At 45.8% G+C, this 22,609-nt stretch overlaps 1 protein-coding gene across 2 annotated transcripts in view; it reads right to left on the reverse strand.

Annotated features, from left to right (window-relative positions):
* The window catches only part of BEND3 (BEN domain containing 3), a 34,132-nt gene that overhangs the window by 6,649 nt on the left and 4,874 nt on the right, over positions 1–22,609 (reverse strand). The window contains exons 2-4 of one of the 2 annotated variants that reach the window (XM_060283786.1): positions 15,042–15,262; positions 13,094–13,141; positions 12,400–12,602 (exon numbers count right to left, since the gene is read on the reverse strand). In XM_060283786.1, coding sequence (XP_060139769.1) covers positions 12,400–12,602; positions 13,094–13,130 — 240 coding nt within the window. In that variant the 5' untranslated portion in view covers positions 13,131–13,141; positions 15,042–15,262. The remainder of the gene's footprint in view (positions 1–12,399; positions 12,603–13,093; positions 13,142–15,041; positions 15,263–22,609) is intronic. The other variant, XM_060283787.1, reaches the window with a different exon arrangement.

Raw genomic sequence — 22,609 nt, forward strand, 5'->3', positions numbered from 1 at the left:
TGAGTGATGGGGAGCCATGGGGAGCGGCAGATGAAGCTCCGCTTGCTTACCCGCTGCTCACCTCCTGCTGTGCGGCCTGGTTACTAACAGGCAGTCCACGGCCCAGGGGTTGGGGACCCCTGGTCTAGAGAGTGGCAGTCTGTTGTCAACTCTACCACTGCCTGGAGTCACATCTAATCTCAGACTGGAAAAGGCTCAGAACTCGCCCAAGCTCGGGCGACTGTGGATGCTGTGAAGTGATGAGGCCTCCCAGCTTTCTAAGTCTCGGTCTCCTAGCCCTTCTTGGTCCAGCAGCCCTTCTCAACCAGAATTGCGGAAGAGCATTAAGCCCCATGTCCTAAAGCACCCACTGCATGTACTGAATTAACACCTTTCCTATGCATCTAGAAAGGTACTTTCTATGTACTCTCCAGCCTTGCTCAATAGAGGACAGTGAGAGAATTAAGCCCTACCAAAAATGATTTCAGGGATTATCTCCTCAACTCTCCCAAGGTTGGCACACTCTGCAGGTCCACTCCTGATGGACTCCCAGGGCAAGTTCAAAATAGCCTTTTTTTTTTTTAAATAAATAAATAAATTTATTTTTGGCTGCACTGGGTCTTCGTTGCTCTGCGCGGGCTTTTCTCTAGCTGCGGTGAGCGGGGGCTACTCTTTGTTGCAGTGCTCGGGCTTCTCATTGCGGTGGCTTCTCTTGTTGCGGAGCACAGGCTCTAGGTGCGTGGGCTTCAGTAGTTGTGGCACGTGGGCTCAGTAGTTGTGGCACATGGGCTTAGTTGCTCCACGGCATGTGGGATCTCCCCAGACCAGGGATCGAACCCGTGTCCCCTGCACTGGCAGGCAGATTCTTAACCACTGTACCACGAGGGAAGTCCTGAAGATACCCTTAAAGGCTCCAAAGCTTGAGCCCAAGCTTCATACCAGAAGGCAACTGCTCAGACCATTTGGGATCCCAGAGTCCTCAGCTTTCTTTAGTGGTTTTCCCTACTGCCAGGCCCTGGACGGTTTAAGAGGCTTATTTACATATATATGGACAAGTGATTTTCAACACAGGTTCAAAGGCAATTCAGTAGAAAAAGGAGAATCTTTTCAACAAATGATGTTAGAAAAATTGGATATACATATGCAAAAAAAAAAAAGCAAAAACGTTTCATCCTACATATATCATATAAAAAATTAACTAAAAATGGATCATGGGTGTAAAACTAAAAACGAACTTACAATTCTAACACTTCTAGAAGAAAGCATAAGAGCAATCCCTTATGACCTTGTTTTAGGCAAATATTTCTCAGATACAATACCACAAGCATGATCCATAAGAGAACAAACTGATAAACTGGACTTCATCCAAATTTAACACTTCTTTAAAAGATGAAAAACAAGCCCAGACTGGAAAAAAACACAGGCAAATCATTTATCTGATAAAGGACTTGAATCCAGATTACATAAAGAACACTCAAACTCAGTATGACATACAACCCAATTAATGGCTTCAATAGTCACTTTGGAGAAGCCATATAGATGGCAAAAAAGCACATAAAAAGATGCTTAGTGGGACTTCCATGGTGGTCCAGTGATTAAGACTCCACACTTCTACTGCAGGGGGCACGGGTTCGATCCCTGTTTGGGGAACTAACATCCCACATGTTCCACAGTGCGGCCAAAAAATAAATTAATTTAAAAAAAAAAGATGCTTAGTAATCTGCACATTAAAACCACACGGAGATACCACATCACCCCCACTAGGATGGGTGTAATCAAAAAGACAGGCAGTACTGAATGACGGAGATGATGTGAAGGAACTGGAACTCTCACACGCTGCTGGGGTGGATATAAAATGGTATAACCACTGTAGAAAACAATTGGTATTCTTTTAAGAAGTTACATATATATGGGACCATATGATCCAGGTATTCCATTCCTAGGTATCCATTTACCAAGCAAAATGAATGCACATGATCACACGAAGACTTACATGCAGATGTTCATGGCCGCCCTGTGTGTAAATAGCCCCAAACTGGAAACAACCCAAGTTTTAAACAAGTATATAGATATGCTGTGTTATACAGCAGAATGCTACTCAGCAATACAGATGATAAACAGGATACTCTCGATGAATCTCAAAATAATTAAGCTGAGTGAAAGAAGCCAGTCAAACGAAAGAGGCCTGTAGGATTCCAGTCATATAAAATTCTAGAAAATGCCAATTCATCTTTAGTGACAGAAAGCAGATTAGTCGTTACCTGGGGATGGGGGGAGGATGCAAAAGGGCACAAGGAGACGTTCATGGTAGCAGGCGATGGATATGTTTCTCATCTTGATCGTGGCATAGTTTCGTTGGTATACACGTCAAAACTTACCAAATGGTATGCTTTAAATATGTGCCGTTTACATATTTCAGTCATCAATTTGTTTTTGACAAATGTTGAATTTGACCCCAAAACATACTGGAATATATTTCTGAGGGTCTAATGAAGCAGAAGAACTAACTGGTGAGCACCTGTGGGTGTCAGGGGAGCAGGCAGGGTTGAAGCACAAAGCACGTGCTTCCACAGACATGCGCATGCCTCAGGCAACTAGAAAACGGACGACGACAGAGTGCATCCTTAGGCTGCTCCCCACCTGGGGAAGAATATGGTTGGCACGGCCTGGCCCAGCCCAGCGCTTCTGAAAGTCGAATATCCATATGAACAGCCTGGGGTCTAGTTAGAATACAGATTCTAGGGCTTCCCTGGTGGTGCAGTGGTTGGGAGTCCGCCTGCCGATGCAGGGGACACGGGTTCGTGCCCCGGTCCGGGAGGATCCCACATGCCGCGGAGCGGCTGGGCCCGTGAGCCATGGCCGCTGAGCCTGCGCATCCGGAGCCTGTGCTCCGCAACGGGAGAGGCCACAACAGTGAGAGGCCCGCGTACCGCAAAAAACAAAAACAAAAACAAAACAAACAAAAAAAAACTACAATGAGGTATCACCTCACACCAGTGAGAATGGGCATCATTAGAAAATCTACAAACAACAAATGCTGGAGAGGGTGTGGAGGAAAGGGAACCCTCTTGCACTGTTGGTGGGAATGTAAATTGATACAGCCACTATGGAGAACAGTATGGAGGTTCCTTAAAAAACTAAAAATAGAATTACCATATGACCCAGCAATCCCACGACTGGGCATATACCCTGAGAAAACCATAATTCAAAAAGACACATGCATCCCAATGTTCATTGCAGCACTATTTACAATAGCCAGGTCATGGAAGCAACCTAAATGCCCATCGACAGACGAATGGATAAAGAAGATGTGGCACAGATATGCAATGGAATATTACTCAGCCGTAAAAAGGAATGAAATTGGGTCATTTGTAGAAACATGGATGGATCTAGAGACTGTCATACAGAGTGAAGTAAGTCAGAAAGAGAAAAACAAATATCGTATATTAATGCATATATGTGGAACCTAGAAAAATGGTACAGATGAACTGGTTTGCAGGGCAGAAATAGAGACACAGATGTAGAGAACAAACATATGGACACCAAGGGGGGAAAGTGGTTGGTGGTGGTGGTGGTGGTGGGATGAATTGGGATATTGGGATTGACATATATACACTAATATGTATAAAATGGATAACTAATAAGAACCTGCTGTATAAAAAATAAATAAAATAAAATTCAAAAAAAAATTTATAGAACAAAAAACCAAATCCGCCTTCCAATCCAGGGGATGCGGGTTCGATCCCTGGTTGGGGAATTAAGATCCCGCATGCCGCAGGGCAACTGAGCCCTTGTGCCACAACTAGAGAGCCTGTGCACCACAACAAAGATCCTGAGTGCTGCAACTAAGACCTGACGCAGCCAAAAATAAATAAATAAAATAAATAAATATTAAAAAAAAGAAAACTTAAAAAAAATTAAAATAAATAAAAAGGAAGAAAGAAAGGAAAGAAAGAAACCACATACACATACATCAGAAACTTGGAGAAAGAAAGGGATGGAGATGGTTGAAAATCTTTACTCCTGACACAGTGTGTTTAGAACTGTGGGTTGTCACGTGACCCATTACTAAATGACGACATTGATTTGATGGGTCAAGACCAGCATAAAAGAGGGAGGGGAGAATTCCTTGGCAGTCCAGTGGTTCGGGCTCCATGCTTCTACTGCAGGGGGCACGGGTTCAATCCCTGGTCGGGGAACTAAGATCCTGCATGCCGAGCAGTGCAGCCAAAAAAACAAAAACAAAGAAAGAAAGAGGGAGGGAAGGAGGAAGTATGAAAGAGAGACAGGAAAGAAAGAAAAAAAGAACAGAATAGAAAATATCAGAGGGCATTGCACACAGTAAGTAAATTCAAGAAGTTTTGTTCTACTGCTCTGTGTCTATGTATTTACATACAAATCCATATATGTGGACCAGATGGCTCTATAAGGTGAATTTATAACTGTGGGTCACTGTTGAAAAGCACTGCCCTAATAAATTCATATTGTCTTACTTGCTAATTCCTATAGACTGTAAATTAGATTTTTAGCAATTTACTCACCATTAAATTTTTTCTTTTTTTTTACTTTTATTTCCATTTATTTTTTGCAGCATTTATTCCCGGGCCATAAGTTTTTGTTTCTTCAGTTTCTTCTGGGATATCTTTTTCTTATGGTCAACCTCCCCTTCTGGTTTAGGAACAATCTGTTCTTTTACAGTAAGGATCATCTCAGTGTGGCAGGGAGAGCTCATGTATGGGTTGATCCCACCATGAACTCTGTAAGTCCTGCACCGCATCTTGGGGGCTTTGTTCACCTGGATGTGCTCAATGACCAGAGAATCTACATCTAAGCCCTTAAGTTCAGCATTACTCTCTGCATTTTTGAGCGTGTGCAGTGAAAATTCAGCACTCTTTTTGGGCCACCGACCCTGCATCCAGCCCCACTGTTTGGCCTGGGCACACCTACCAGCTCCACCATTGTAGCGACAGAATGGCACACGTTGCTCCTTTAAAGTGACATCCTTCAGATACTTGGTGGCTTTCAGATATGCGTACTCTTAGTGGCCTGGGCAGTTTCATGAGTGTTCTTAAAGTGAACACGAAGATTTGAACCTCTTGATTTGCATGATTTTGTGGGGTTTTCTGGGTCAAGTGAATAGTGAACCATTTTTAGAGGTCACCTCAAGCTGCTTACCGGAAAAGGAAAAAGCACTCACCATTAAATTTTATTACACCAAAATAATTTTGGAGGTCCCATGGATCATAAGATTTCCGTGAGGTTTTACCAATATAGAGTAATTTGAGTGTGTAATGTCAATCATTAAAAATATATATATAATTACATTACAACTGATTTTGGAAAGGGGCAAAGGCTTTGTAACAAGCAGTTCCGCTAATACATTTAAATAAGATTCCATGCAGAGAAAGATCACCAGAAACTCACATGCCATGCAATAAGAGTACACGTTCTAGGGGGGGATCTGCCCTTATTAACACTCAGAGTAGCAAATAAGCACAGGGACAAGTTTCTGGGTGAACTATCTGAACAAAACAAACAGAAGTCGTTTGACTCCAGCACATTCCTACAGTGAGCGAAGTGCAGTGTATCAGAACTGGAGACCCCCCATAACTCTCAATAGTCAGCCTCATTAATAAAAACATTTCAGTTTCTACCAAGCATGTTAGAAACACTGCCATCAATACAAACATTTTTGGCTAAGTGGCTTGAACAAAAAATTAAGTCAGAGTCCCAGCAGAGGGCAACATTCCTCACTCCCAGAGACCTTGGATACACAATTCAACACAAAGCATGACACAAGCACCAAAGAGAAGGTTCTTAGATATCCCCACACTGGTGTCCTGTCAACTCAGTGCTCCAGTTAATTCCACAAACGCTGCCAAGGCACGATGGGCTGGCTGCATTTGCTGCTGCTGATAAAATCTCTGCTCAGCTGTCTAGGAGTATCAAGAAATCTTTAAATCTGTGCTACTTGGCACTGGTGTCTGGCTGACACCGTTCCCAATTCTCCGAGGCTCATCTTCCAACCATATGTGAACTCTGCTGCACAGCTCAGGCTCTGCAGTGCCAGCGTCTCTCCTGGATCCGATCCGTGCATTTCATTCTGTCACTAGCACCCTTAGACTCCAGCGGGAATGCCCAATCTCTTGGCTGGAGAGTCTGACTGATCAAAAACAGGTTGATGTAAGGTTACGGATGTGTCCATGCCCAGTGACATCTTGGGGACCGGGTCACCATTGAGATGCTCCAAGTCCTGAGTCTTCCTCAAGACTCCAAATCCAAGAGCAGTCACTGAATTCAGTTCAACGAATGATGAGTGGCTAAGTGGTGCCCAGTCAGCTAAGTGGAACACCAAGAAAGCAGCAAGCCTTCAGAGGAGCAGGGAGTTGAGAATCAATGTGGCATCAAGGGCAGACCATGGAAAAGGGCTCCTAGGGCGCTGGCATCACCACCCACCTCCAAATAAGCGAGACGGGGTGATGCTTTTCATTTTAACAGAATGTTTATCTTCATCATCATCATCATTAAATGACCAGATGTAGTTAGCAATAAGGAATGGAAGAGCTTTCTACCACACAGAGTCAGTAAACAAACATTACTGAGTGCCCAGCATCTGTCAGGCACGGTGCAAGGCCCTGGGGACACAGGGAACAAGCCTGTCTCTGCCCTCATGGCTTTTATCCTTTGGGTTATCCTTTATACTGCTGACACTGTGTGGTGAGGATGGAGAATGTGTTATCATGCCTGAAAAAATAAGAATCTGGGGAGATAAAGCAACTTATAGGAAGGGAGAAGAGAAAGACCACAGGGATGGCAAACTATCAGGGCAGGGCATCCTCAGAGGCTCCTCACTGCATATCCTACAAATACCCCACAGTGCTCAGGGCCACCAGTGCTTTAAGTGCACAGTTCCAAATCAAGCAGGCTTGGTAGTGCTAGCTTCTCTGAGCCTCATTAAAATGGGAATGGCCACAGTACCTATCTGCTAGGGCTGCTGTGGAAATGACTACGAATCTCCAGCTGGGACCATACTGAATGACACCTAGGAGGTGTTCAGTACATTTGCACTGAGCGAATGAGATGGCAGTTCCATTCTCCAACTGAAAACCAAACTGCAATGACACTTTAGGATTAAAAACAAACATAGAAACAAAGAACCCCAGGAGAACAAGGCTAACTTCTGCCTGGCCCAGGGCTCTTGAATATCACCCCCAGTTCCATGAACAAAAAGATGATTAGCAATAAAAACGCTGGCTACTCACCTCCCACATCTGCTGTATTTGGCTATCATGCCTCTCCCAGCAGAGGCGCCAAATACGTCTTTATGCAGCCTTTTGTTAGATTTTTTGAGGGAGGTTTTATTTTTCTTCTAAGCATTGTACTAAATGTCACTCATAAACAGGCCATCAGCACCGATGGGAGCTTGAACGTGACAGACCTTTAGCATCAGGGCTGCCACTCAAATCCTCCCCCCTTCCTTGGGGTCAAAGGAGAAGATGGAAGGTGCTCAGAATCAAGGGCACTCAGGCCGGCGGCAGCCAGGAGGGCATCAGGTGGCCTCTCTTGGCAATTCCATGCCATTTTCCTTCTGATAAACATGGAGGGAGGTGGCTGAATACTGACCGTAAGGGGTGGTAGTTGGAGATGGGGGTTGGGGAGCAGTAAATAAACATTTTTGAAGGCTGATGTAGGGCAGGCCCCGTGCTGGGCTCCTTCCAGGGGTTGTCGCAATCCACACAAGGAACCAATGAGGAAGCAGTGTCACCCCTCATCACCGTGGAGGGACCTGAGTTTGGGAGGTCACAGAATTGGCCAAAGGCTCCATGGTGAACTCCCCCTTATCCGACTCCAGTCTCCATTCATTCTGGAACTGACCATTCCTATGGGCTGGATCAGAGAAGGTGGGGCTCACCTCCTGGATACACAGCGGGGAGCTGAGAGCTGAGTGTTCCCAGTCACTCCTGCCACCTCACACCAGGATCAAGGCTGCCCCACTGGTATCCTGGCACTTGACTTTAACTTATATGTCTGAGCTGGCTCTTCTCTCCGGGGGAGATATTCCCTCATCACTGTTACACGGATTAAATGAAACAAGACAAGGAGTGGGGTTATTTGTCAGGTAGGGCGTCAACAGCTGTTAACGTACATCCTTTCCACTTTTTTGGATTATTGCTTGATTCAGCCTCTGTTCCTCCGTCTTACCCTGTGATGAAAGTGCTTAAGATAGTTGTATATACTCCCTGCTTCCGCTCTCCCACTTCCTCCTTCCCCACCACACATGTAAGATGGATCAGAGAAAACCCAGGGAGAGAAGGATAAAGGGCTATCCACTCTAAATTAAGACTAGTACCATTCTGAAAAATCAACACATGCTATAATTTCATAAAACCAATGGATTGTTCGAAAGCCCCCAGGGCTCTGAGGCTACTGATTTACTGACATATCAGCTTGTACAAACTTTTAAAAGGAAGCACTGCCTTGACTTCACACGTCACCATTCTACAAGGAGCTCAAGAATTTCAAAAGGTTCATACTTACATATACATATACTTTTTACAGAACAGGAAGGGGAGCAGGGCTATCAACCTCATGTTATCTACACTAACAGAAATGAACAAAGCTAACAGCACTCCCAAAATAAAACCCAGGACTTAAAGTGTCTTTTCTACTCCAAAATCTAATGGGTTACAGCTGCCTGCTGTATCCAATCCATTGAAAAGTAAACATAGGGGACTTCCCTGGTGGCGCAGTGGCTGGGAGTCCGCCTGCCAATGGAGGGAACACAGGTGGGATCCTGGTCCGGGAGGATCCCACATGCCGCGGAGCGGCTGAGCCCGTGCGCCACAACTATTGAAGCCCATGCTCTGCAGCAGGGGAGGCCACCGCAATGAGAGGCCTGCACACCGTGATGAGGGGTGGACCCCGCTCACCACAACTGGGGAGGGCCTACGTGCAGCAACAAAGACCCAACGCAGCCAAAAATAAATAAATTTAAAAAAAAAAAAAAAAAAAAGTAGGGCTTCCCTGGTGGCGCAGTGGTTGAGAGTCCGCCTGCCGATGCAGGGGACACAGGTTTGTGCCCCAGTCCGGGAAGATCCCACATGCCGCGGAGCGGCTGGGCCCGTGAGCCATGGCCGCTGGACCTGCGTGTCCGGAGCCTGTGCTGCGCAATGGAAGAGGCCACAACAGTGAGAGGCCCGCGTACCACAAAAAAGAAAAAAGTAAACATAGATGACCAATTAGAATATGTAAACTGGACAAGTCATATTAGAAATATTCAAATATATATCGGCTCCCTTTTCTCCAAACATGTCAGGATTCCTGCATGCTGCTGCAGCTCCGGCCAGACGAAGCTTATTGCCTCACCAGATCTAGAAGAGCATCTGCAACCTTCAAATCATTTCTGTGATGCTCAGGGAAATCCTTCCACTGTGAACCTCAGCGGACCTTTCCCCAATGCAGGACTTTCCTGACTTGCTTCATACACTGAAGGATTCAACTAAAATACAAATAATGAGAACCTTCTCCTTCCCTTTCTATCCCCAGAAGACGAAGATGCTCCCTTCTCTACGATGCCAATAAAACGTGTTGGACGAAAGGATGAAGAGTGACACCATTTGTGCAATGAGGCAATGGGGCCAACCTGGGCTGCCCACAAAGGCCACAAACCAGCCTACATGTGATCAGAATTCCTTCTTGATGCAAGAGCTGGCTGTTCCTTGCTGTGGTGAATTGTTTATGAAAATGGCCATCATAGTTCCCCTGTACTTGTGTGGAAATCTCTTTGCAACGTGACTTTGTTGCTCCCACCATCGGGAGGTGGTGTCTAGTTTTCCACCCCTTGATCTAGATTTGGCCACATGACTGGCTTTGACTGGTGGCCCATGAGCAAATGTGTCGCAAGCAGAGGCATCAAAAGTGTTTGCTCCCCAGAGTCTGCCCTCCTCGCTCCTCCTTGGAAATCTTCCACGCATGAGAGTAAGCCTGGACTAGCCTCCTCCTCGTAGGGGGTGAGGAAGTGCATGAAGGGAAGCTGGAGTCACCCCACCAGCCCAGGTGAGGCCCGGATACGGGAGTGAGGTCCTCCCTTACCACCTGGCCCCAGCCACATCAGGCCAAACCAGAGGAAGCACCAGCTGACTCACAGAACTGAATGGAACAGTGGTTACTTTAAGGCGGCTAAGTTTGGCGATGGTTTGCCACAGCAAAGGTGAACCAATACACTCAACTTTGTGCTCCATTTCTTGAACTCAAGCTTTACTTATAAACGTGAGTGTGCAGAATTGATCATAAGCAGAATTTATCGTGACACACAGAAGACGTTTCCTGGAGTTCCTTCAGGGACATACCATAGTGCTTCTCAAACTCCTCAACCCTTTCAGAATAACCTCGAGGAGCCCAACCCTTAGAATCACTCACAGGAGGGCACGAGGTTTATGGATATGGACACGGATGGTCCCTGTGGCACTACATGTAATGACATAAAAGTTCCTATATACCAATCGTTAGGGAAAAGGATAATAAATTATGGTTTACAAATAAAGCATTTTTTAAAAAGCAGATGGGTAAAGGTTTTTCAAACAAGCTATTGGACTAACCATCTTGTAGCTTCATTGGCCACAGCAGGCATCTCTCCAGTCAGGAATCTGAGTTTTCATCTACAATCAACTTACTGCACTGGAAACTGCCGTCCACACATGAAACTTTCCCTAGAGTCCCAAGGTATGCAGCAAGCGGCTGGTTTAGGCAGCCAGGGTCAAGGGTGGGGTATTTTTCATTAATCCTTCATAAAAAAATGATCACACAGGTATAAGAAAATTCAACTTTTTTCTGGGTATTATGGATTTTCTAAAATGTATTGCTGGAGTACTCATGATAGCCAAAAAGTGGAAACAACCCAAATGTCCATCAACTGATGAATGATAAACAAAATGTGATATATTCACACCATGAAATATTATTTGGCCATAAAGAGGAATGAAGAACTGATAACATGCTTCAGCAAGGATGAACTTTAAAAACATTAGGCTAAGTAAAAGAAGCCAGATACAAAAAGCCACATAGTCTATGATTCCGTTTATATGAAATGTCCAGAACAGGCAAATCCACAGAGACAGAAAGTAGATGAGTGGTTGCCAAGAGCGACAGGAGCCGTGGATGGGGAGTGACTGCTTAACTGGGTACAAGATTTCTTTGCGGGGTGACGAAAATGTGCTAAAATTTATCATAGTAATGGTTGTACAACTCTCCGAATCTACTAAAAACCACTGACTTGAACAATGTAAACTGGTGAATTGTATAGTACGTGAATTATATCTCAATAGAGCTGTTTGGAAAAAAATTCCAAATAAATAAATAAATGAATGTATCCCTCAATGTTCCATGATGTGGCATGCAGATCAGTCCTCATTATAATGTAATATTAACTTGCATATTGAAATCCTAGTGAACATCTTAATCTCATCCTTTACTAAATTTCTAAAACCTATCAATTCCCAATTTATTTAGATCTGGGGTAGCATCTAATAGAGGAGAATTAAAACAAACTAGTAACAACCCAGAGTCCCAGGCTGATACCCCATGGTGTACTGGCTAATGATGATGAACTCTGAAACGTGGGCTCTATTGAACAGACGTGCAGAAGCTGAAATGCCTATCTGGGTCCCTCATAGAGCACGCGCGCATGTGTGTGTGTGAGTGGTGAGTAGCTGCGTTAGAGAGCTTGGGAAAACATTCTTCTAAGAGTTTAAGGTGTGATCTGCCCGTCTGTGGAGACGGGCATTCCGGGCCAGACACCTCATCTCCCAAACTCCCCTCTCTCCTCAGTCTTAACTGTTTTGTGTACCTGTCTTGTCTCCTATCTGGACTCCAGGCTACTAGAGGGGACCACTATGTCCAGTTCCATTTTCTCTCTCTCAGAACTTAGCAAAGTTCAATATAATCAGCAGGTGATTAAGAAATAAAGCAGGGCTTCCCTGGTGGCGCAGTGGTTGAGAGTCCGTCTGCTGATGCAGGGGACACGGGTTCGTGCCCCGGTCCGGGAGGATCCCACATGCCGCGGAGCGGCTGGGCCCGTGAGCCATGGCCGCTGAGCCTGCGCGTCCGGAGCCTGTGCTCCGCAACGGGAGAGGCCACAACAGTGAGAGGCCCACGTGCCGCGAAAAAAAAAAAGAAAGCAAATTCATAAAATAGGTAGGTTAGGGGTCACAGGCATGTTATAAAATAATTGGTCTTTTTACAAAAAGATTCATTGAATAAGCTCTCCTAATAGATACAAAAGATGGATCTGATTTAGGAAAAGACCTGCTAAGCCTCACCTTCTCCAGGAATCTAGGTAAGGTGTGCGCTATGTGAATGTGGTAGGCTTTCACTAACAGTCCTTGCTATCAACAAGTTCCTGCTTTCCCTGTGAGCCCTCACCTCGGGAATCAGCCGCCGCCTCTTCACGCTTGGGACGGAGTCCGGCGGGCCCTCGCCGCCCGGCTGCTTTCTTTTGCTGGAGTCCTGGAGGCCAGTGAAGACGCTGTCCAGAGCGTGCTTCTCGGAGGACCTGGAATTCACTGAGCAGTCCAGGGCAGCATCTTCGGCCTCTGTCTCCACTTTCACAGTGTTATTTTTCAGAACTGTGGCAGAGAAGAAATAGGGCTCAGCGGGGAGACCACCTGGCGGCGCTGGGATTAGCAGGGTCCCCTGAGCGGCAGGTTGTATGCAGCCACCCTTTGATACTATCACTCAGATAACAATATCTGAGTAACAGATCACAATAAAACTGGCTTTCCAATCAAGCAATCTGTATCTCACCACACTAGTGCTATACAATGATACCATGTTCCAAGCACATTTTGTTCAAAACAGGTTTTAAAGTCTTTTCTCAGGGGAGGGAGAGGAGATGGAAGGAGAGAAACTACTTTTAAATGATGCTTTTAAAAAAGTAACTCTGGAAAGATACATAAAATACCACACGTGTGAGCGGAGAAGGATGGGAATCAGGGGTGAGAGGAGACTTTTCTTGATTTTTCATCATGTATCTTTTAATATTTTTGAACCACGTAAACGTATCTAAAAAAAGTATTCAGTTAAAATTTTTTTTAAAAAGAGGCTTTTCTTTTTTTACCTTCTTCTACATCTTCACTGAATTCAGTTGCATTCATCTTCTATTCCACTAAATGAAAAGACAAAGACAAAGTCTTGATTTATTGTTCGTTTTTTAAAATTTTACCCACCCATAAGAAATTCCCTTACCCTCCCAACCCTGGCTCCCGGTAATAGAAGGTTAAGCCAACGCGACTCTGCAACATCAAGGGAAACTTCATCCTCTTGTCTGCAGTTGCTCAGAAACAGCCAGGCCTCCTGTATGCCTGCTGGGAGTGCTTCTCCAAGACTTTATGTGGGCAGAATGCATCTTAAAGCATCAACTGAGACCCACTTACAGAAAGAAAGGAACATATTTGAGAAAATCAAGTCTTACAAAAGACCTCAGTTTGGATGATCTGTTAGTCCCTGCCTTAAACATTCTAGGCACAAAATGAAAAGGCTGACAAAGGTCCACAGGAGGCTGTGGACCCTGTGGACCCGGTGAACCTGAGCTAAGGTCTTAGGTGGTCCAAAAAGACCTGTGCTGCCCATGACGGTAGCCACTAGTCACACACAGCTCCTGAGCACTTGGAATGTGGCCAGTGCAAGTGGAGACATGCTGTAAGCTTAAGATACGTGCTGGATTCAAAGACTCAGCACAGTAAAAAGGTGAAATATCTCATTAATAATCTATTGATTGCATGTTAAAATGATAATATTTCAGATCTGTTGGGCAAAATAAAATATTAAAATTAATTTCACCTTTTTTTAATGTGGCTGCTAGAGAAGTTAAAATTACATATGTGGCTTTTGCATTATATTTTTATTGGCTGGTGCTGTCTTGCCCTTCCTTCAGAAGCAATGAAGAGAAAGAGGCACTGTGGGTTCTTAAAGCTCCTGAGCCATACGATCTGGTCCCAACCACTCTTTTTATTGATGAGGGAACGTGGCAGGAGGCAGTGGCGGCGCCCTGTATGGGCTGCAGGGTCTGGGGCAGAGCCAGCCCTCGACTCTCGCTGCCCCAGCCGAAATGCAGTGGACACCATGGTTAAAAGCACCATTACGTCTTGGAGATTCCCCAGATTACATAACAGCATGTCCGTAACTAGGATAAAGTATAAATGAGGCAGTAACATGGCAGAAGAACACACATGACAGCCTCTAGTGTTGGCATTGAGGAGCTGTGGTTCCCACCGCTGGCGAAGCAGCCCGCAAACCCTGAGTGCCCATTCCAATTACGGGTCAGAGGGGGCAGGCTCTGGGGTATCTTTATGGAATTTCTATAAGGAGGAGGGATGCCATCCACAAAGTTCAGTAAACCATTCACGGAGCGGCTGTGGAATGGTGTGTGGTCCCATTTTAGACGGATGGATGGGGAGAGAGTAAGACTATGTCTAGGTGATCTGTGCACAGGATCATAACTTCAAAACTCACTAATAGGAGGGAGGGAGATGCAAGAGGGAAGAGATATGGGGACATATGTATATGTATAACTGATTCACTTTGTTATAAAGCAGAAACTGACACACCACTGTAAAGCAATTATACTCTAATAAAGATGTTAAAAAAAACTAATACAGCAACACTCATATAGTGCTACGATGTATGAAAAAAACTCACTAATACAGCAACACTCATATAGTGCTACGACGTATGAAAAAAAAACTCACTAATACAGCAACACTCATATAGTAGTGCTACAACGTATGGCACTATTCTCAGTCGTCACAGTTACTTCATGACAGGCACAATTGTTTTCATCCCTGTATTACTAATTTTCAAAGGATTGAATAAGAAATTTTAAGATTTATTTGAAACTGAAATTAATTCCTACTTACTAAACTATCTCCTGTCTGAAAAACATAACATGTAGGTGAGACTGAGTGAAAATAAACAGTAAGTCAACTTCAAGGGGCCAAGAACTATTTTACCAGAGGTGAATTTCAGCAAAGACAATTTCCATTGTATTTCAAGGAAAGAAATCTCACGTTTGGGTGTCTCTGAGGGGAGGGAGTCCCAGGCAGGTTAGGTGTGCACCAGTACTCTTTTCAGACAGCAAGGTTGGCGAACGCTGGGCAGAAACTCAGGGCTGATTTGCAGCCCAGACAGGGGGCTTCTCAAGGAGACGCAGGTGAGCTGCCATCTTCCCCGGGAGGCCCTGCCGCCCCGTCACATAAGCCGTCTCCTCAAGTGAGAGGCTGCAGAACAGCTGAGGAGGAATGAGTACAGGGTTGCTGGAGAGGGTATGGTGTACTGGACAAATTACATTCCGAAGGGAAAAGGTGGGAAAGGGAGGAGACGGCACGTGGTTAATTTTAGGGGAAAAAAGGGTCACGGCGAAAAGCCACAAAGCCTCTGGCTAAGTGGAAAGCATGAAAACGACGAGCGAATCCTAGAGGAAAAGAAACAGGAGTCAATGAGAAAACCCAGCACAGAACCACGGGCACTGAGCAAGGAGGGTCCGCTTGTCTAACACTCCATTTCCGAGAGTGCGGCGCGTGAAGGCGACTCGGGCGCCCAAGCGTTTTCGCCGAACCACCACCAAGTGACCCTACTGCAGGCAATTTAGCACCTGAATTCTGAGCTCGCCCCAATTCTCGCGTCATAAAACGATGAGCGAAGGGCGCACGCCCGAGCCACCTGCGGGTGGGAGGAGAGCCGGAGGGGGCTGGGCAGCCTCACGGAAGGGGCGGCCAGAGCGCATCTGCCTTGGAAAACATTTCCGTGTCCATTTATAGACCAGCGACAGATGCTAGATTGGCACAGAAGGAACCCGGAACGCATTGTGGTGCGCCCCTTCCCTCCTAGCTGGCGAACAAGCCACTCTCATTGGAAAGCCAGGGAGTTTCCCGTTTGCAAGGCCTGGAAAGCCAAGTGCCTGTGGCTCGTGTTGGGCGGAGCGAGGTGAGGGTCCCCGTTAACACCCACGGCCTGCGCACTTGGGGCCCGGCGCTGCCTGCCCACTTCGTGTGCGCCTTGATCTTACCCTGAGCTACTTCAATCCCAACTGAATAAAAAAACTGCGGGCGTACACCTTAAATATTTACAATTTTGATTTGTCAATTATACCTCAGTGAAGCTGGAAAACTTTTATATCATTTTGATTACAGAAATAAGATGTTTGACTATTGGAAAGGGGAGGAAGAGAACAGAGGGCAGGTACCTGACCAGTATAACACAGCTGTTTGGTGGCAGAACTAGGATTCAAACCAAATCCGTGTGTATCTCCCGTCAGCCACCAGGAGAGGGAATGACAGAATCCTCATTCTTCTGTTAAGGTTCTTCTCATGAACACACAGGCCAGTTTCCAGCCTTGGATCTCTCTGACCACTAGCAGCTGGAAATCTCCTTTCATCTCCGTGTCACTAGCAGGAAAATGAGGCTGCTCTGTGCTTATATAGAGTCCACTTCACAATACAGAAGTTTCTACAAGAGGGAGGGGATGTGTGGGTCACTTGCCGGCATCCCGAGCTGATGTAGACCCGGCACATCAACACCGCCCCAGCTGGGTAGAAAGGGGATGGGTATCACACGTTGCTACCTCCGTTTCCTGGTCATCTGCCCAGATGAAGGTCACAAGGTTGTTCATCCTGGGCGGACACTAAACACCCGGATGCCAAGCATGCCGCAGAAATTCCTTTCGTTTACACAACTATAGGTTATGAAGGAGCTACCAACTCTGCAGCACCCGCCCGCTGGGCTGCTAGGATTACAATCTCCTTTGCCTGCAGGACTTCGTAGAATTTCTCATTTTAACATTCTCTCCTTCTCAAAACCCTCTTATTCCTCTCACCACGAATCTCGAATTGCGACACAGTCTAACTATGCATCCACATGTCCCTGAAAATCAGCTTTTCCCCAAGGGGTGCCTGTTCCAGATCCCTGACCAATCCCAAGGGAGGATTTAAACGAGTGAAAGGGACGTGTGTCAAGGAGACACATGTCGCTTGCCACTGCCTCTAGTTAAAACACACAGCTTCTAAGACACGGGTGACCTATGGGAGGGTAACTCTCAAACAGGACCAATCTCCAGTGGTTAATCCAATAAGCGAAAATGCTTTTTGTTTGTTTTGAACCCAAATAGCCTAGGAAGCCTCAGGCAAAGTGACTGTCAGCGGTGAAGAAAGGTTTTAAATATCGCAGAGCTCGTAGGAGCACATATCATTTTATTATAATACCTAATAGTCTCTATCTTTCTTCACAGGGCGAGATGACAGTGTTCAATTTTCCATGCAGGGCACAGGGGTGGGGTGGGGTGGGAAGCAGCTATCAGAAAACCTTCAGTTTTTACCAAAAGTGCAAAAGGAACGGTAATCCCAAATGTTTAAGATGCCTTAGACACTCAAACATCAAATTACAAGGATAAGTTGCTTAAATTGGCTACATAAATGCAGGACCTGGCAGGGCCACCTCGGGGCCTCCTGCTGCAGCAGCGGCTGGATCTGCCTCCTGCATTTCAGTGCGCCTGGCCCACAGCGGGAAGCAAGGGCGAAGCAAGGCAAGGGGCCGGCAGAGCAGTGAGAACCAGTCACCGGCGCTTTGAAAGAACCAGTTCTAAGAGATGCCACAAAGAAGTGGAAAAGCTGAAGACTGACAAATTATGGATCAACTTAGAGAGTTCATTTTAAGAAGGGAAGATTCTTAAAGTCTCCTTTTCTTTTGACTAGATGGGCATGCATCTGACAATTCCCAAGGTATAAAAGGATATTTGGTTAAAAAGCCCAGGGTCCTCCAGTCACTGGGTTACACTCTTGGAGGCAACCTCGTCGGTTTTCCTGAGTCCTTCTGCAGACACTCTGCCAGAGGTCCTCAAAGTGTGACATGAATGCAGTGCGCTGCCTGCACAGACTGCACGTCTCTCCCCAACTCCAGCATTAGTGGAGTCAAGTTGGTAGCTTGAAATTGGCACACCATGGAAAGTGACACTTTTACAAACCAGTCCTGTTCCGGGCTTTGTTTTTTCTTTCTTTTTGGAGACCCAGTTTACTAGTACAGCCAAGGCCCTTTCGGGGGTCCATGAGATCAAAACTATTTTCATAATAAAACTGAGATGCTGTTGCCTCCTTTTCACAGGTGTGCAGGAGACTTTCCCAGAGGCTACACGATACTTTATTTTGCAAAAGATTGAATACAGAGGCAGATATGAAAATTCAGCTGTCTTCTATTAAGGCAGATATAAGAGGTATTTGCAAAAATGTAAACGATACGACTTTTTTCACTTATTTTCTTTGGAAAATTTTTTTTTTCATAAAAATATTATTGACATGAACTTGTAATATATTTATTTTGGTTATTTTTCAATGAATTGGTAAATCAATATTTAAACATTTTTTCTTTTTCTGTTTTAGTTTCTACCACGGTAAATACTGACAGGAACCCATATAAACAAAAGCTATTTGGGGTCCTCAATACTTTTTAAGGATAGAAAGGGATCTTGAGGCTAAAAGGTTTAAGATCCTTGCTCCTTGCTTCTTTTGCTTAATGTATCATGGAAATTTCGGTATCACTTCTTTTTTTAGTGTAAGTTCCCCCAGAAGTAGATTTTGAGACAAGGATCTGGAGTGAGTAGTCCCTTTGGGAGGAGACAGAGAAGGGCTGAAAACCAGTAAGGGGGCCTGTTAATGGGCTTCCGATGGGAGAGTCCCTGGCTGAGGTCAGCCCTGAGGGTGCTAATGGAGGTGTCCAACAGGGGTGTGGCTGGAGCAGAGGGACACCCCAGCTCACCTGGGCAAACCCTGGAAGGCAGAAACCCTGCCGTGCCATTCCCTTCAAACTCCTCGCCACACTGCCCAGTGCTTTGCACACTTGACGGAGACTCAATGCAAACAACAGCCTACACTGTGGAAGATGCTGTGCTAAGAGCTCTACTAAATGTAATTAACCTAACAATCCTAGGAGGTGGAAACTCTTCTTAGTCCCATTTTACAAGTGAGGAAACCGAGGCAGAGTTTTAGAGCCAAACGGGACCTCAGAAATCATCTCGTTGTATAGGTGTGAGACCCGAGGCTCAGAGAGGTTAGTAACATGCTCGAGACCATACACTGGGAGTGGCCCCCGGTCTCCCTGCCCTGTGCTTTGGTGGCTACACTCCCCACTGTGTGACGGGGAGCTGTTGGTGCCAGTGGGGTGACTGTCCTCTGTGCAGAGGGGATCGATCGACTGTATAGCTTATTTACAGGGATTGAAACCAACACAGGGTAGAGATGGGAGGACCCGGAGGATGAAGACAGAACTCTGGGAACTTCTGTTGGAGGGGAGGATGGGTAAACACTAGAAGATAACAGTAACAGGAAGGAAAGAGCAGTCAGAACCTCAAGGTTAGAAGATATTACATTAAGGTTTCTATAACAACTGTAACTCACATCTAATAAACACAGGCCGCATGCCACAGCTGTGCAGACCACCAGTGCTTACAATCTTGCGATCTGGATACAAATAATATTACAGTCTGACATATATCTACAAGATTTTTTTCCTTTGGGGTAAGAAATAACATTAAAGCAAATTCTAGGGGAAAATACTTGCTCTGGAAATAACGCTGTCAATGTGTAAATGGGCATATCTTGATCTTCTTCATCACTTTCAGCTTAGAAAGACCTATAGCCAAATCTGTCACTTAGAGCCTCACACACTTGAAAATTATGATACGAAGTGAGCAAAGGCCAGAAGGGCAAAGAACCTGGGCCAGAGGGTCTTTTACTTCGAATTGATCTTAGGTTAAACACAGGCAGGAACTCTAGGGTCAGGCTGAGGGTGGAAATCCTGGTGCAGAGTAAGCCCTCTGTAACCGTCAGTCACTATTAATTACTGATAAATTCCACAAAAACCTGCAGAGAAAATGGAAGGGACAACAAACTCAATGTGACCTGGATTGAGATCACCTTTGATCACTATTGTTATTTCCAATATACAAAGTTAGAAAGTCAACTTCTACACATTTTTCTCAACACACGACTTCAAAACCTCTATTGACAGAAAGAGCCGAACATTAAATTATGTGTAAAGATTCGAAATCAATTGTTCATTACAGGGCCACCCAGTCAATAACAATGTACTTCAAAGTTCACAGGGGATATCGTGACAATGTAATTGAAAAATGCCATAAGCAGACGGAAGAAAACATGCCAAGATGTTAATTACCTCCAATTAGGATGGTTATGGATGACTTTCTTCTTTAGTTTCCTCTACTTTCCAAATATTCTACAGTGAGCATGCAATTCTTTGAAAATGAGAGTTTTTTTTAAATGAAAAAATAAGAAGTTTAGCAATCTTTACTGCTAGCCAGGTCATATTCTGAGTTATACCCATAAATAGCAACATGCTAAGAATGTAAAATCAAATCATTTAAGTATTTAAAATACTGATGCTGGGACCTCCCTGGTGGTCCAGTGGTTAAGAATCCGCCTTCCAATGCAGGGGACTCAGGTTCGAGCCCTGGTCGGGGAACTAAGATCCCACATGCCGCGTGGCAACTAAGCCCGCGCACCACAACCAGAGAGCCTGCGCGGGGCAACAAAGAGCCTGTGTGCTGCAACGAAAGATCTCGCATGTTGCAGCAAAGATCCCACATGCTGCAACTAAGACACGACGCAGCCGAATAAATAAAATAAATTAAAAAAAAAAAGAAAAAAGAGGGCCTCCCTGGTGGCGCAGTGGTTGACAGTCTGCTTGCCAATGCAGGGGACACGGGTTCGTGCCCCGGTCCGAGAAGATCCCACATGCCGCGGAGCGGCTGGGCCCGAAAAAAAAAAAAGAAAAGAAAAGAAAAATAGACTGACTTTCCAGGAGCTTCTTGGGATCTCCAGGGAATCAGACTGGGAAGATATTTTAAAATACTGATGCTCTAAGAAACAATATATAACTGACAAACTAGTGCAGACCTTTCATTTCATAACTGTCTCTGAATTATTGCCTCTGAAGGTGTTAAAAGCTCCTCAGTATGGGGTGATGGGGAGATCAGAAAAAATTCTCAGCTCACAAGCCAAGGTGTGAACAGAAAGGTGAAAAGATCAGCTTTGAACACTAAGGAAATGCCATTTCCTGGCGGGTGTATTATAGGCCCCATCAGTGCATTGCCCTGATACTTGGAGTGTTTTTCAAAATAAGTCAAATTTCATGGGAGGAAAAAAAAAAAAAACCAAACCAGGACCAAGTCTCCTGGATTAGGGATCCAAGCTGAGCGCTAAAGCCAGGTCATTTAGAGAGTCTGTGGCTGGCTGGAGAAAACAAATGGGCTGGAGAGCAGCTTAGCAATTCTCTAGGCTGGACTTGCTGGGTTCCTGCATTCTAGATGATGGACGGTGCTTTCTTTGGGGTTCTCTCATGTCTGTGTCTGAGCACCCTGGAAGACTTCTGACCCGTACCTGGAGCCCTCCTTCCCTGATTCCTCAAAACCGGACAAAACTGGGCAAATCAGGGGCCTGCTCTAGGGGCTCTGACTCCAGGGTGAAGCAGCAGGATGCAGTGGGGAGAGGGGAGGGGAGGTCTGGGGAGCTGAGGAGTGGCTGGGCCACAGAAAAAGGAAGGAGTGTCCTGAGGCCACCAGCTCAAAGTGCGTAATAAGGAGTCACGTGAGAATCTGATTGGGGGGTTGGGAGAGGATGTCTTTCTTAGGAGTTGGAGGCTAGACCACGGTAAGGCAAGCAGGGGGCACCTGGCATGGCAAACCCTTGGCAAACCCCTCTGCCCGCACAGGATCATTGGACTCTTCCCTAAGCGCCCCACAGGTTTCCAAAGCAAAATGTCCTCTAGTGGCGCCCACAGGGGGCTGGGAGTGACCTGGGGTGCCTCTGCATTGAGTTCGTTTAGGAGAATCTAGCCCAGGCTAATCAGAGGTGCTGGAAGCTTGCGGCTGCCCAAGTCTCACAGGACAAGCAGCAGGCCCAGAAATGGGAAGTACTTGGGCTTCCTGAAACCTCAACATTCAAATCCCAGTCGGCTGACTCAGGATTCTGCCCTAGCACATCGGAAACGTCCACGGGACTTAGGACTCCCCCGCACGATGAGGTCAGGTCCAAAGACCTGGCCCAGCAGCCCGACCTCAGGCCGCCTTGGGGCAAATCCTCCCGATCTCCACTCCTGTTCCCAGATGTAAAGCGAGGCGAACTCGTACCACCTGAGGGTCTCCTTGAGAACGTGAGCCCCAGAGCCCCAGCATAGGAATGATCGGAGCCTGAAACCCCCAGGATGGTGGCTGTGCAGCCCTGCCACATACAAAAGGTAAAGCACGGAGAACAGGCCCAGACCATTTTAAAGGTGTTATTAATAAAATACATGCAAGGATTTAAACAGTTTAACTAAGACCTAACCAAACCATACTTCATCTTGCCAAGCCATGTGATCTGACTTCATGAAGCCTCCCCACTGCAGGTTATACTGATTTTTAAAAATTAAACATAGAAAAGGAGGACAGCAGCTGACATTCATGCAGTGCTGCCTCTGAGGTCTAACTGTTTTACATGTTCACCGGTGCAGTCCTCACAACAGTCCTCCTAGTTTGCAGAGAAGCAGGGGGGTGGCGGGTTGCGCCTCGCTTGGGGTGGGTGCTGCAGAGAGC

The sequence above is a fragment of the Globicephala melas genome, chromosome 14 (genome assembly GCF_963455315.2).
Source record: "Globicephala melas chromosome 14, mGloMel1.2, whole genome shotgun sequence".
Lineage (NCBI taxonomy): Eukaryota > Metazoa > Chordata > Mammalia > Artiodactyla > Delphinidae > Globicephala > Globicephala melas.